The following is a 15138-nucleotide window of genomic DNA, read 5'->3' as shown; positions in this document are numbered from 1 at the left end:
CATATTGCCACATTTCAGGCTTCAAACTTAACGCTAAAAAAACTTTAATATCATAACTATTAGGATCAACAACACGTGAGACACAATTGTGAAATGGAACAAAATTATTAACCCCATAGGGGACAGAAAAAACATGTGGAACTAGGTGCTCTGGTCAGATGAGACCCAAATTATACTTGCTGAATGCCAAGAGTTACGTTTGGCGTAAGAGAAACCCTGCGCATCACCATGAATACGCCATCCCCACTGTCAAACATGGTGGTGGCAGCGTCAATGCCCGAGGGTTGCTTTTCTTTAGCAGGGACCGGAAAGATCATTTTATTCGATGTGTAGATGGACGCAGATGAACACAGTTCTGGCAGAAAATCTGTTGGAGTCTGCAAGAGACCTGACATTGGGGCGCAGGTTCACCTTCCATCAGGACAACGACCTTCAACACGAAGCGACTTCTACAATGGAATGGCTTAAAAATAACAATATGAAGGTGTTAGAAGGGCCAGGCCAAAGTCCAGACCACAAGTCTATGGAGCATTGGCGGAAAGATCTGAAAATTGCTGTGCACAAACGATTACCATCAAACCTCAAGGAAAAGGAGCTGTTTTGTGAGGAATAATGGGCAAATATTTCTGTGTCAAGATGTGCAAAAGTATTAACCCCTTAACGTTCCGACAGTGGGCCGACAGATGGAAGGGAAGTAAATAGGTGCCTGCGCGATGTCACCGGTCACTAAAATACATCATTCCACATATCATTGGAAAGCTTCAACTTTTAGGATTCAAGATGGGATAACCATGTAAAACAGAAACATCCCAATCAGTCTGAAACAAGATAGCTGAACCTGTAAATCTATATTGCTTACCAAATAGGTCGTCTCTCAGCCATGAAATTCGATGATCGCATGCTACCATGGCCTCCTTACATCCATTGGGGAATCAGAGTTTGTAAAATATATACTCCAAAACACACAACAATGCAGAGAGAAAAAAATACGCCTAAAAGAATCTCTGCATCAATGGACGTAACTTGTCGCGAGCTGTCTGTTTAGCTCAAATTATTCCTGTTTACAAATAAACAGACTAGTGAAAACATGTCTAAAGCCGTTAGCCTCGTAACTTTTGACTGACATCTTTTGCGGCCAATAGCGGGCTTTGTTTCACGGTCCACAGCCCGCATTAGCCTATACAGGCCCGTATTGCTAAAAAAGCCAACGTATCCTTTATCTCCGAATAACTTCAGCCAATAGTGACCGATTCAAATGATTGACACGTTGGTTATCCAATGAAATTCTTAATACATTGGTTTCGGCCGAGTCATACCTAATTGGTAAAATGGCGGCGCCCTCTGTTGGCTGCGGCTGCATCGGCTCGCTACAACGGGTCAGGTGTATCGACATTTCGTTCTGTGTACATTGTTACAAAGAATGACAATACAAAGGAAATTATTATTATTATTATTATTATTATAAAATAATTGTGCGTAACTCAACGAGTGATTCATTTTTATGCAAAAAAGACCAGAACAGAAACAGGACCCAATTGCGGAGCGTACCACAAGTGTTATTGAAGGTTATTGCTTCCGCCTCCAGTGTTCGCTGGAGGCGGGAAGCAAGTCGCTCTCGTACTTGGATTGTGAACCGAACACGGAAGTGGATCTTCCGTAGCGAGCGATGGCGGTGTCAGGGACGGAAAAGCTGGTCAGTAGCCGGGACTAAAAGAGCAAGGCGTGGTCGGGGTCGGAAACGAGTCATAAGCCAGAATGGGAGAGTCGACGTAGTCGGGGACCACAAAAGGTCGTAAGCCGGGACGGGAGAGCAGACGTGGTCGGGATCAAAACACGTCGTAGTTGGAGACAGACGGGAGCAAAAACGAGACGGGTGGGAGTCAGGGTCTTGCCTAGTATACACTGAGGTTCGCGGACGGACTGACAACAGGAGACTGACAGGACTGGGTATAAATACTGACCGGGAGCCCGCAGCAAATGTGTGCAGAATAGTGAAAGAGATGTGGAAAGAGAACGTAAGTGTTTACAACTCTTTTGCGATGTCTAAAATTGGCCAAAGTCAAATAGACATTTGTAAATATTTGAGTGTTGTAAACTAGTTGTCTCCAAATGGCCACTTTTGGAAAATTCTAAATGTATACTAAGAAAAATGAGTAAAATACCAAGTTTAGTTGTTCAGATTGTGATCAAATTTGACAAGGTACCAGGCAAGGCTTCAAGCTATTGTCCCGGCTGTAAAAAAAAAAAAAAAAGATTTACCCCTAAAAAAAAAAAAAAAACAACGATCTTGTAAGAGGCTGGGCAAGAAAACAGGGAAAAAAATGGTGCTGTCTGGTCACTTTGAGTCTCCGGAGTTTGCATTCTTCCTTGTGCTTTTTAGCACTTGTTATCAGTTGCACCATAATGTACAGCAACACAAAATATGTTTGTTCAAAAGAAAATCATTCTGAATAATCAAATACATCTTATTATTTCATTAGGCGAGAATACAAACAATGAAATAGCAAATAAATGGTCGGTCATTCCCTATAGTAACATAAAAAATGATATGTAGTAAAATGACAAAAATAATTGGAAAAAAATATATAAGTACTGGGGCGGCAGTATGTCTCAGGAGGTAAAGCGCTCGATTTGGAACCGAGAGGTCACAGGTTTGATTCTCGGCTCCCCCGAGTTAAATGTCAAAGTGTCCTTGGGCAAGACACTGAACCTCTAAGGCCCCAAATATGCAGGAAGGCACCTTGCATGAAAATTGACTTGAATACCATTTGCTGATTTTTCGTTTGTGAAACATAACAGGACAAAAACTTAGCACCGTATTCAGATATTCAGGCTTAAAACTCACGACCACGTGTTTGTTCTGGAGTAGCACCTTTGACGCATTTTGTGTCGCAGAAACCACAGACAACTGCAATGTCAACTTCACGAAATACAAGGGAGACTACTACGTGAGCACAGAGTGCAAGATTTTACACCGAGTGGACCCGGAGAGCTTGGAAACGCTGGAATCGGTGAACATAGGCGCCCCCTATCGATCAGACCCGGTCGGTTGCACTGTTCATGGTGATTGGGATTGCAGGTGGACTGGAGCAAGTTTGTGGCCGTGAACGCAGTCACCGCCCACCCACACTACGACCCGGACGGCACCTGCTACAACATGGGCAGCTCCTACGGAATACAAGGTAGGTCTTCTGCTCGGCTTCTCGTGTTGTGGATTATTGGGGTCGAGCTTGACATAAGGACAACGCGTTAGTTTAAAACGGGAAATTCCAGGCTCGTTTCTCCCGAGTATAAATGTCAGCGAATGTTATTATTAATCGCCTTGGGCTGCCAAGGAATAACATTCTTCTTTGCCAAGAGATAACATTCTTCTTGGCGTGGAACATGCTGTCAAGCCGACCCCAACGAGTTCTTGGAAATTGTGAAAATCGAAAGAGGACAAAACGTTCTGTCTGGTAGCGTGCATTTTGAGATAAACACGTGCGTCATCGCGAGGGGGACGGGCTAAAGCAATATGAGATGTTGTCTTAGGATATAAAAAGCCAATTGTCTCTGAGACGAATGAGACCTCGGTTTTGTACGCTGATAAAGATAATTAAACGAGTTCTCGCTCTCACGCCAAGACTTCTCCCTGCATCTTGTTTTACATATTTTGGGGCATATTTTTCGGGCTGCTCCGAAACTCTGCAAAACTCTTTCCACACGCTCACGTGTTCCCGTCACGCCTTTTCAGGACCGCATTACAACCTCATACGTGTTCCGCCCCAGACCTCCAGCAGTAAAGACGGTCTTAAGGGCGCCCAAATTCTCTGCTCCATCCCGTCTCTGGACTATTTCAAACCTTCCTACTATCACAGCTTCGGTGAGTCAACGCATCGCTTGTACTGCTTTCATCTGAGCAGGTGACGCCCTCTCTAGGCATGTCACAGAACTACGTGGTCTTCATCGATCAGCCCGTCAAAATCAACCTGATGCGGATCGGCACCAAGCAAAAGTCCTTCTGCGATGCCGCTACCTGGGAACCCAAACTGGAAACTATCTTGTACCTCATCGACAAACGCACAGGCAAGGTGAGCGTGTCAATCAATCGTTGCAAGACATCGTTCGTCCTCTAGACGGCAGTACGGTCACTCAATGAATCGTTCGGTCTCTAATCTTAGAGAAGCTGGAGATGGTGGCAGCCACAGTATGTTTACTCACTAAATCGATCCTTGAGAGACGACGTTCATCGTCTCGAATGAAATGTGTGGGTTGGACAAGAGCGACAGTACAGTCACTCAATGAATAGTTCAGTCTCTAATCTTCAAGGAACTGGAGATGGCAGCAGCCACAGTACGTTTTCACACGGAATGAATTGTCGCACGACTTAGTTCATCGTCTTGACTGAAAATTGTAGTTTGAAAGAGAATGGCAGCACAGTCACTCACTGAATAGTCCAGTCTCTAATCTTCGAGGAACTGGAGGTGGTAGCAGCCGCAGTACGTTAACACACTGAATTAATTGTCACAAGACTTAGTTCATCGTCTTGACTGAAATTTGAAAGAGAATGGCAGTACGGTCACTCAATGAATCGTTCAGTCTCTAATCGTCGAGGAACTGGAAATGGCGGCAGCAACGGTACGTTTACTCACTGAATCAATCATTGCGAGACGACGTTCATTCTTCCGACTGGAATGTAAAGTTTGAATGAGAACAGAAATACGGTCACTCAATGAATAGTTCAGTCTCTAATCTTCAAGGAACTGGAGAGTTCAGTTTCTCATCTTCAAGGAACTGGAGGTGGCAGCAGCCACAGTACGTTTTCACACTGAATCAATTGTCCGAGGACTTAGTTAGTTGTCCCGACTGAAATGTGTAGTTTGAACAAGAGCGACAGTACAGTCACTCACTGAATAGTTCAGTCTCTAATCCTGGAGGAACTGGAGATGGCAGCAGCCACAGTACGTTTTCACACTGAATCAATTGTCCGAGGACTTAGTTAGTTGTCCCGACTGAAATGTGTAGTTTGAACAAGAGCGACAGTACAGTCACTCACTGAATAGTTCAGTCTCTAATCTTGGAGGAACTGGAGATGGCAGCAGCCACAGTACGTTTTCACACTGAATCAATTGTCCCAAGACTTAGTTCATTGTCTCGACTGAAATTTGTAGTTTGAAAGAGAATGTCAGTACAGTCACTCACTGAATAGTTCAGTCTCTAATCTTGGAGGAACTGGAAATGGCAGTAGCAACGGTACGTTTGCACACTGAATCCTTCAATTTGCATTTGCTCACTCAATGAAGCAGTCTCAAACTGAAATGGAAGCAGCCGCAGTATGTTCATTTGTTGTTGTTTACTTGAATTGCTATCGCATAAAAAAGCGCGGCAGCATATTTAGTCTATGCCCCATTTTACACTAAAAGCTGATTGGCTGTTGACAAAGATTCAAGAAATTCTTATAGCTGAGGTCTTATAAACTGAAAAAAGAAGAAAAGACTTTCAGGGTTCCGGGTTTAAAAGTATGCTTTTTCTCTCCTGAGGCCAACCCAGTGAGGTACCACACCAAAGCTTTCTTCAACTTCCACCAAATCAACGCCTTCGAATCGGACGGGTTCTTGGTCCTGGACCTGTGTTGCTATGACGACGGGCAAATCCTAGACATCTACCGCCTTCAGAATTTACGCAAGTCGGGAGAAGCTTTAGATGAGGTCAGCAGTTTGAGAGAGCAGTATTTGCTGGACACTAGAACCGAGTGATGAGTGCATGTGACCTGGCAGGTCTACAACAACGTGAGCAAAAGTTTTCCTCGCCGCTTCGTTCTGCCGCTCCACGTGACCAAAGACACGCCCACGGACCAGAACCTCAACACTCTTCCTTCCAGTGCGGCCACGTGCGTCAAACGGGGTAACACTCGGGTCAGTCCGCAATATTTGGCATCTTCTGGATCATCTACAAGAAGGAGTCATCTAAACCATCCACTCTGTCATCAGGTGTTCTGCCAACCGGAAGACCTCCACGGAACTGACCTCCCCCGTTACGGCGGCCTGGAGTTCCCCCAAATCAACTACGAGCGATACAACACCAGACCCTACCGCTTTTTCTACGGTTGCGGCATGAAGAACATTTTTGGAGACTCGCTTCTCAAGATGGATCTCCATGACAAGACGCTGAAAGTGGGTTTCCGTCACGAGACAGCTCCAAGAAAGTTCCTCGAAAGTGACTCGCTCGCTCATGTGAATTTAGGTCTGGCACCAAAAAGGCCTCTTCCCATCAGAGCCGGTCTTCGTTCCTTCGCCGGACGCCACGGAGGAGGATGACGGCGTCATTCTTTCTGTGGTTCTATCTCCGTCACAGGTAAATACATTTTACGGACTTTATGATCGTCCCGAGTCTCAAATTAAACAACGATTTCAAGGAGAGTAGACGTGGTCGGGGACAAAAGGAGTAGAAGGTTGGGACGGGAGAGTAGACATGGTCAGGATTTCGCCAATAAAAGTAAATCCAAATGAAAGACTGCTTGCGCTAGACCGCACAGGCACTCAAATTGCATGTCTTCCAATAACACAGCGTAACACTGAAAACACTGCACTCGTGTTTGATATTTACTGTATATACATTGCGTCCACCCGGCAATATGATTGGCTAGCTACATTCTGTTTGGAAGCACGTACTGCGTACCCAGACTCAAAGAATTGATCCGATTCAATTCATCTTCTTTGCAAGCCGATCTCAGAATATTTTATTCCAATTGAAATGCGGAATGAAGGTGTTTCAGGTTGCGGAAGGAGATGCTGTTGAACTTAAGCTTAAACTGTCACGGTTGCCATGGTGCCCAATTGGCCCCGCCCGTGGGGCGCCAGCTGTGGCTAGTGGACAGATTGACTTTCCGTCTATTTAAGCTCAGTGCTCTCACTCTTCCTTTGTCAGTCCGTCAACGAACCTCCGCTCCGCAAGACGTGGGTTCTCACTCAGTCCTGTTTCCTGTTGGTATTTCCTATCTGGTATTGTTCCCGTTTATTTTTTCCTGTTTAATATCAGTTTCTTGTTTCTATCCAGTCTATTTTTGTCCTGTTTGTTTTTTTCTCCAGTTTTTGTTCCCGTCTAGTTTGTCCTATTCAATTTCAATTTCTTGTTTCAATATCAATCCTGTGTGTCCCGTCCTGTCCGGTATTGACCCCATCTGCCCGATATCTGTTCGGGCAATGGGTATCGAACTCTTCTGTCTCTGGCTTCCTATCTTTTCACCCCAGACTGCTGCCTAACGTGCATGACTCCCCATTTCCCGTAAAATAAAAGGCTTGTGTGAGAAACGTCACGCATTTGGGTCCTGAATCTGTTCTGGTTCTTGAACAGCATTACGAGTAACCTTTGTCGAGTCCCTGCCTTTGAAAACCCGATGCGAGCTCACGCAGACCCTTGTTCCAGCAGCCCCCGAGCAAATCGAGTTTGAGAGCCCCGTCTAAAACAATGTTTTGAGAAACATCTGAAGCTAAAATTTGTGTTTTTTTTTTCAATCCCAATTCAGGATAAAGGCACATTCCTGCTGGTTTTGAACGCCGCAACATTCGAGGAGCTTGGAAGAGCCAGAGTGCCGGTCAACTTGCCATACGGCTTGCACGGTCTCTTCGATGCATCCGCCTGAATTATCCCTCAAAACCTTTCCCGGTACAGGAACATTCCAGAATACAAGAGGGACTTTGTCTTATTAAGCTAAAACCACTCAATTGTGAGATTATGTATCATAATCAATATTTTTACATGATTCATTTGAGGGAGCCAATAGAGTCAAGGCAGTAAAACCATCAGCAGGAAGTAGAGAAAAACATTTTTGCAGCTAAAGTACAGCAAAATGCGGATTGCACACTTTAGTTGCATATCTTGAAAAATTCTTAATCTCGATTTTCTAGATAGATAGATAGATTTCTTTTACAATATTAGATAGATAGATGTCTAGATGTCTAGATAGATAAATGTCTAGATAGATAAATGTCTAGATAGATAAATGTCTAGATGTCTAGATAGATAGATAGATAAATGTCTAGATGTCTAGATAGATAGATAGATAGATACAGAGTCAGATAGATAGATAGATAGATAGATAGATAGATACAGAGTCAGATAGATAGATAGATAGATAGATACAGAGTCAGATAGATAGATAGATAGATAGATAGATAGATAGATAGATAGATAGATAGATACAGAGTCAGATAGATAGATAGATAGATAGATAGATAGATAGATAGATAGATAGATAGATAGATAGATAGATAGATAGATAGATAGATAGATAGATAGATAGATAGATAGATAGATAGATAGATAGATAGATAGATAGATAGACAGACAGAGAGATAGATATAGAAATGAGTCAAACACCAAATTGAGACAACATTAAAAATAAGAGAAAGATGTCATGGCGAAAAGATTAAAAGAGTCAGTGAAACGAAAATAAAAAGGAAAAAAATTCTATCCATCTAATGGAATCTAAATATTATACTACACGTGATTATAATGAAAATAATTCTTTTTATGATTATTTATCTTGTCTGATGATAAAATGTGATTGATCTTACCTAAAATGTGATGACACCAGGTGATTGATGTGGAAAGAGTTTCGATTGTCAAGGGGACAGGACCTCCATCCGCCCTTCGTTTCCATTCATTTTTGGTCAATTGTTTATCAAAGCTGTTGATTTTAAAGGTATACTAACCTCCTTCATGTTGATCGCTGGGAACAAATAAAAATGTTGTTGTTTGAACTCATCTGCAAAATAGATGAAAAATGTCAGTCTCACACGACACCATTTAATTGTTGGCATTAAGGATCGTTTATTGAGCAAGTCTCACTAAATCACGTGAGATCCCTTTAACATTTACCGTAAATTCCGGACTATGGAGCGCACCTGATTATAAGCCGCACCCACCACATTTCAAGAGGAAAACCGATTTTGTACATACACAAGCCGCACCTGTATATAAGCCGCACGCGCCCACATTTAAACATGTAACACAAACACAAACTTAACCCAAACCCGACTTCGAGTCCCGCGATTGAAACTAAATGTCCTTCATTAAAGTCCACAGTCCAAAAATCACAGCCGGCAAAATGAACGGAAAACGATACCGGTACTTAAGGTTTGATGCAGACCTGCAGAGTCCGGGTCCCGTTGAAAGTAATCCAAGGAAAAAAGTGTATATTTCCAAAGTTAAGGTTGGGAAAAATATATCAGATGAACACATTTACTCACGCAACTCCTTTTTCTTTAACCAACTTTTTTCCCCCTCTTCTTTCCTCGTCTGTCCCTCACCTTTAGCGGTCCCCACTTAAACTCGGCACCCCGCGTTTGTTCCGCCCCTCATTTTTTCGTTCACCCCTGCAGAACATATCAGAATAAGTGTCTAAAGTAAATACAAATAAATACATTACAAAATTATTCAAATACATATTATACATGGGTTACACATGTTTACAAAGACAGACGGTTCACCGAGAGAGTTTTCAAAGCTTTAATAATAATAATAATATAGCTTTGACAGGGCAGTTCATGGTAGCAACACTCAAGCAATACGTAGCGGCTTATAGTCCGGAATTTACAGTAAATACAAAATACCATTGCCATCAATTGGTACTTTTCAACAATCAATGAACAAATCACCATAACTTAACCTTCCAAAACAACTCACCTTGTGTTTTTTGGTATCAAAATATACAAATGAAATTCACAGTTTTGTCACATACCAGATATATTGGAAATAATGTTGTTTCAATGTTTCACAGCTCAAACTTAGCACTGTAAAGCCATGTGCTGATTTACACATTTGAGGACAACAGAATTACTTCCCACAATGCCTTTCTCGTCATTCAATTCGGAGTCTTGTGTGCTTCGTAAAGACTTTGCGAGTGGGTTTATTGTCTGACAATTTTCTCCCGATAACATAAAAAAATGAGTGTGATGATGAGATAAGACCTAATGACTTTTCATACCAAATCAATTCCATATGCCCTATAGCCCAGTGCACCCTAAGTATGAAAAAAAGAATACAAAAGATTATATTTTTGGGGGTTTATCTTTTTTTTTTTTAGTGAGTGTGTAAAAGGAAAACTGTGAAGTACATTGTAAAGCGCTTTGGGAGGTCTTCATTGACTTGAAAAGCGCTATAGAAATGCAGAACATTCACATTTAAGCCAGTCCAGCCTGGCATAGCATACCTCACCCAAGGCCCCATTTGTTGCTAATGCTAACGGGCGACTCACTCTTACTATTACACTTTTTGTAGTCAAGTCAAGTCAAGTCAAATTTATTTATATAGCCCTTAATCACAAAAATGTCTCAAAGGACTGCACAGGATTACAGTTACAAAATTACACAATTACCTCATCTTAAACCAGCAAACCAGCATGCGGGCAAGGAAAAACTCAAAAACCTCAGTGTGAGGAGAAAAGAGAAACCTTGAGAAAGGACCTCACATGTGGTAATCCCCCTTCCAGGATTGAACAGGGTGAATTACAATTAGCATTACTGTACACAGAATAGTAAACACTAGGTAAGATGTTGAAAATGTCCGGAAAGAGCATGACATCAACGACGACGCCAGCTGGTAAATGCAGGGGTTGACATGCTGCAGGTCAGACCCCGGTCCGTTGACCCATCCCAGATCATCCTTCTCCTTCGTATCAGCCAGGCAGGCCTCAGAAAAAGACAGGACAAAACAGAATACAAGGTGGGCATCAATCATATGCTTTGGAATAGAAGTGTGTCTTAAGCCTCAATTTAAAAACTTCCGTTGAGGTTGCAGATCTTATCTCCAGAGGCAGGGCGTTCCACAACACCGGGGCCCGGATGGAGAACGCTCTCGAGCCCGCAGACTTCTTGGCTCTCGGAGTCACAAGTAGACCGGCATTTTCCGAGCGCAGACTCCGTGCAGGAACATAGGGGGAAATCAAATCGGAGAGATAAGAGGGTGCAAGCCCATGCAAACATTTATATGTTAATAAGAGAACCTTAAAGTCACATCTTAAGTGGACTGGGAGCCAGTGCAAGTTGGCCAATACAGGTGTAATATGCTCAAACTTTTTAGTCTTAGTCAAAAGTCTAGCTGCCGCATTCTGAACCAGCTGCAAACTTTTAATGCTAGACATCGGGAGACCAGAAAGCAATACATTACAGTAATCAAGCCGAGAAGTAATAAACGCATGAATTAAAATCTCTGCATCTGATTGGGACAGTATTGAACGAATCTTCGCAATATTACGGAGGTGGTAGAAAGCTATTCTAGTAATATTTTTCACATGTAACTGAAACGACAGGTTAGGATCAAATATAACACCTAGATTTTTGACCGAGTCACTATGGGTGATATTACATTTGTCTAGGTTCAGGGTAATGTTTGAAAACAAATGACGACAGTGAGCTGGACCAATAATCAACATTTCAGTTTTTTCTGGGTTAAGGCGTAAAAAATTATTTGACATCCATCTTTGAATCTCAGTAAGGCAATCCTCCAGATTTCTAAAACTTAAATGTCCAGTTTTTTCCAGTGGCACATACAGTTGAGTGTCATCTGCATAGCAATGGAAACTAATATTATACTTGCGGATAATGTCACCAAGCGGGATCATATAAATACTAAAAAGAAGGGGGCCAAGTACAGAGCCTTGAGGAACACCACAAGGGACATTAGATTGTTTAGAGGTCATATTGCCATAGTTAACACATTGCATCCTGTCTGACAGGTAGGACCTAAACCACGAGAGTACAGTTCCTGAGATACCAATGCGTTCTAGACGAATCAATAATATGTTGTGGTCGACCGTATCAAAAGCAGCGCTGAGATCCAGCAGCAGTAACATTGATGAGGCACCAGAATCTATTGTTAAAAGGAGATCATTGGTTACTTTTGCAAGGGCTGTCTCAGTAGAATGATTTGCTCTAAATGCTGACTGGACAGTTTCAAAAAGGTTATTTTCTGACATGAAGTCATTTAGCTGCTGTGCAACGACCTTTTCAAGTAATTTCGCAAGAAATGGCAGATTTGACACTGGCCTATAATTACCTAGGCTTTCTGGGTCAAGGTTAGGTCGCTTAAGCGTGGGTTTAATGACGGCAGACTTGAAGGCTACAGGAACAATACCCGAGGATAGCGATATATTAATAATATTTAAAACTGATGGTCCTAAGATCTCAAACAGATCCTTCACCAGTGAAGCTGGAAACGGATCAAGCAGGCACGTAGTTTGTTTGGCCCTACTGACCATCTGTGTTAGATTATCAAGGGACAATTCATTGAAACTGGAGAATGTTTCTAAACAACCGCTGACACAGTCCATACCTAGCACCTCCACATCTTTGATATAGGAGGAGGAAACAGAGCGTTCTTTTAAAATTTCATTCCTGATTAGTTGAATCTTTTTATTAAAAAATTCCATAATGTCATTAGCAGAATGAGTGCAACCATTTGGGTTAAGTTGTTGTCTGGTAAGTTTCGCCACTGTGTCAAATAAAATTTTTGGATTATTCTTATGTTCAACAATAATCTTAGAAAAATACGAAGCTTTAGCTGAGGCAAGAGCTACTTTATATTTCAGCAAACTGTCACACCAGGCCAGTCGAAAAACCTCCAGCTTAGTAGTGCGCCATTTTCGTTCAATTTTTCTGCAACTTTGTTTGAGTAACCTAGTTTCTTCAGTAAACCAAAGTGTAGTCTTCTTGGGTCGGAATTTATACTTTAGGGGCGCCACAGAATCAAGAACATTTACCAAAGCAGTATTGAAGTTGTTTGTAAGTGAGTCAACAGACCCAGTGTACGAAGGGAAGGCTGCAGTTACCATAGGTAATAATTCTTTTAAGGCTAACACCGTTTTAGGGCGGATATTGCGACTGCTAAAGCCTATATTTTCCTTATCACAGTAAACATTAAACAACACCTCACATTTAACAAAATAGTGATCAGAGATGGCATTAGGATACGGTAACACTGTAACATTTGAGGCTACTACGCCACGGGTCAGGACAAGATCTAGAGTGTTCCCATCTTTATGAGTTGGCACATCAACTATTTGATTGAAACCAAATGTATCCATCAGTGACTTAAATGCAATTGCAAGTGAATTTGATGGGGAGTTTATGTGAACATTAAAATCACCAATAATTACAACATTGTCCGCATACGTAACTAAGTCTGTTAACAAATCAGAAAATTCTTCCAAAAAATTTGAGTATGGTCCAGGTGGGCGATACACAACAACTACATAAATTGGTGTTGACATTAAGGACCTCATAACAAGTGCTTCAAACGTTTTAAAACTAGTAGGGGTATTAGAAGTAAATTTCAACCTATTTTCCGATATAAGAGCAACACCTCCACCTTTTTTGCATGGTCGTGCCAAGTGCGCACTCACAAAGTTAGGGGGAGAAGCCTCATTTAACACTACAAACTCATTTGGTTTCAACCAGGTCTCACAAAGGCCAATAAGGTTAAGATTGTGTTCATTAATAAGGTCATTAACAAGTAAAGCTTTGGAGGCTAGTGATCTAATATTAAGAAGGCCAAGCTTCAGCACTGTGGACTGAGCTGAAACCTTTCGCGAGTTTTGCACCTTAGTGGTAACCACCACAGGATTCGACTGCCGGTCCCGGGTCTTGTGCCTTGCATGACGGCAGATGCGGCCCGAATTCCATACCACAGGAATATTGTTGACCGGTGGAGTAGCAGGATGACTATTGGTAGAAAATAATGTTATTTCTTCTCCCTCCTCACCTAACAAGGGAGAAACAGAGGTAAGAGGCACAGAAGAAGATGCTATAGAATAGTATAGATCAGGGTGTATGGTGCAGTCAGTAGAACACTCTAAACTAGAAAAACTATGTGAATTGCATGAATCTAGCATAGCGCTAGTTAGCTCTAGCGTTACAGACTCCACACCCATGGTAACAGGTTCACTAATCACCTGTGACCTGGCCTGCACTAGTGTATCCTGTCATGGAAGGCTTAAACAGTAATCTATATTTTTAGAAAGAGTGAGAGCGCCTTCCCAGTTAGGGTGAAGGCCGTCTCTCCTCAGCAGGTCAGGTCGGCCCCAGAAATCAGGCCAGTTATCCACAAACCTAAATCCCTTCTGATTGCAAAAACTTGCCAGCCATCGGTTTAGCAAGACTAGTCTGCTAAACCTCTCATCATTGCCTCTCGCAGGCAAGGGGCCAGAGACAATTACTCGATGCCGACTCATCTTTCTGGCGAGATTACAGGTCCTAGCAATATTTTTCTTTGTAATCTCAGATTGTCTCATTCTAGTATCATTGGAGCCGACGTGAATGACTATATCGGTGTAGCTAGCCCTGTCCTGGTGTCTAGGTTTGCTCGTCAGCTCCCTCAAATTAGCCTCAATGTCGGGTGCTCTGGCCCCAGAAATACACATAACCGTGGCTGGGGTGCTAAGCTTTATGTTACGGGTGATGGAGTCACCTATAACTAGGGTGCGGGAGCCAGTAGACCGGGGTGGAGTGGGACTAGCTAGGGGGCTGAACTTGTTATGCGTCTGAATTGGCTCACCGCGATTAGCATGCCGTTTAGGGCTAATGCTAACCGGACTAGCAGGTTCGCTACAACCCACGCTAACAGTTGTGTCCGAGGCACCTAACATTTTCCGTTTAAACTGCTCTAGCTCACGGACACGTCCCTCTAGAAGGGCGACCTGCCTACGGACACGGGTGCAACCTTTACAGCAACCCATACTCACTTGTAAGCGTCGGATGCCAAGAGCGTCCTAGCAGCCGTGGGAGGGGATAGCCTTCAACAACGATCGGCAGCAGCTTCCGACTGTAAAACAATTGTGCGCGGCACTTACCTTGCGCCAATCGTCCGAGATACTTACCCGAAACTCTTCAAGATAAAAAGTCTCAATCCAGAATTCTGGTATAGTAGGAATCTGAAACAATCTCGTAGACGCGACGACGTGAGCAACACAAAATTCCCGCCACTCCAAAAGTTGTTTGTAAAGTTGACGGACATCACAAACAACCTTTACACACATATTTTCACATATGATCATCCTCACAGTAAGTGTGTTCCCAGTATATACATCTCACCCGCAAAATAGATGATAAATGTCAGTCTCACACGACGCCATTTAATTGTTAGCATTAGGGTTAATTGATT

General features: G+C 42.6%; 1 protein-coding gene and 2 long non-coding RNA genes across 3 annotated transcripts in view; 1 reads left to right on the top strand and 2 right to left on the bottom strand.

The window, feature by feature from the left end:
- Nucleotides 1-7953, top strand: part of LOC148348872 (carotenoid-cleaving dioxygenase, mitochondrial-like) — a 10752-nt gene extending 2799 nt beyond the window's left edge. Inside the window, exons 4-12 of the mRNA XM_088321375.1 lie at nt 2896-3011; nt 3080-3182; nt 3734-3862; nt 3919-4070; nt 5520-5687; nt 5757-5894; nt 5970-6152; nt 6223-6333; nt 7505-7953. Coding sequence (XP_088177501.1) covers nt 2896-3011; nt 3080-3182; nt 3734-3862; nt 3919-4070; nt 5520-5687; nt 5757-5894; nt 5970-6152; nt 6223-6333; nt 7505-7621 — 1217 coding nt within the window. The 3' untranslated portion in view covers nt 7622-7953. The remainder of the gene's footprint in view (nt 1-2895; nt 3012-3079; nt 3183-3733; nt 3863-3918; nt 4071-5519; nt 5688-5756; nt 5895-5969; nt 6153-6222; nt 6334-7504) is intronic.
- The window catches only part of LOC148348870 (uncharacterized), a 26501-nt gene extending 11363 nt beyond the window's left edge, over nt 1-15138 (bottom strand). Inside the window, exons 1-3 of the long non-coding RNA XR_015847461.1 lie at nt 15069-15138; nt 8694-8746; nt 8556-8629 (exon numbers count right to left, since the gene is read on the bottom strand). This is a non-coding gene — a long non-coding RNA (uncharacterized LOC148348870). The remainder of the gene's footprint in view (nt 1-8555; nt 8630-8693; nt 8747-15068) is intronic.
- Nucleotides 10266-14837, bottom strand: LOC148348871 (uncharacterized). Its single transcript, XR_015847407.1, has 2 exons — nt 14720-14837; nt 10266-13740 (listed from the first exon to the last, which is right to left on the bottom strand). It is a non-coding gene; the product is annotated as an uncharacterized LOC148348871 (long non-coding RNA).

This window comes from Urocampus carinirostris, chromosome 17 (assembly GCF_059441175.1).
Source record: "Urocampus carinirostris isolate Australia breed hairy pipefish chromosome 17, RoL_Ucar_1.0, whole genome shotgun sequence".
NCBI lineage: Eukaryota > Metazoa > Chordata > Actinopteri > Syngnathiformes > Syngnathidae > Urocampus > Urocampus carinirostris.
This window is presented reverse-complemented; position numbering and strand designations above follow the sequence as displayed.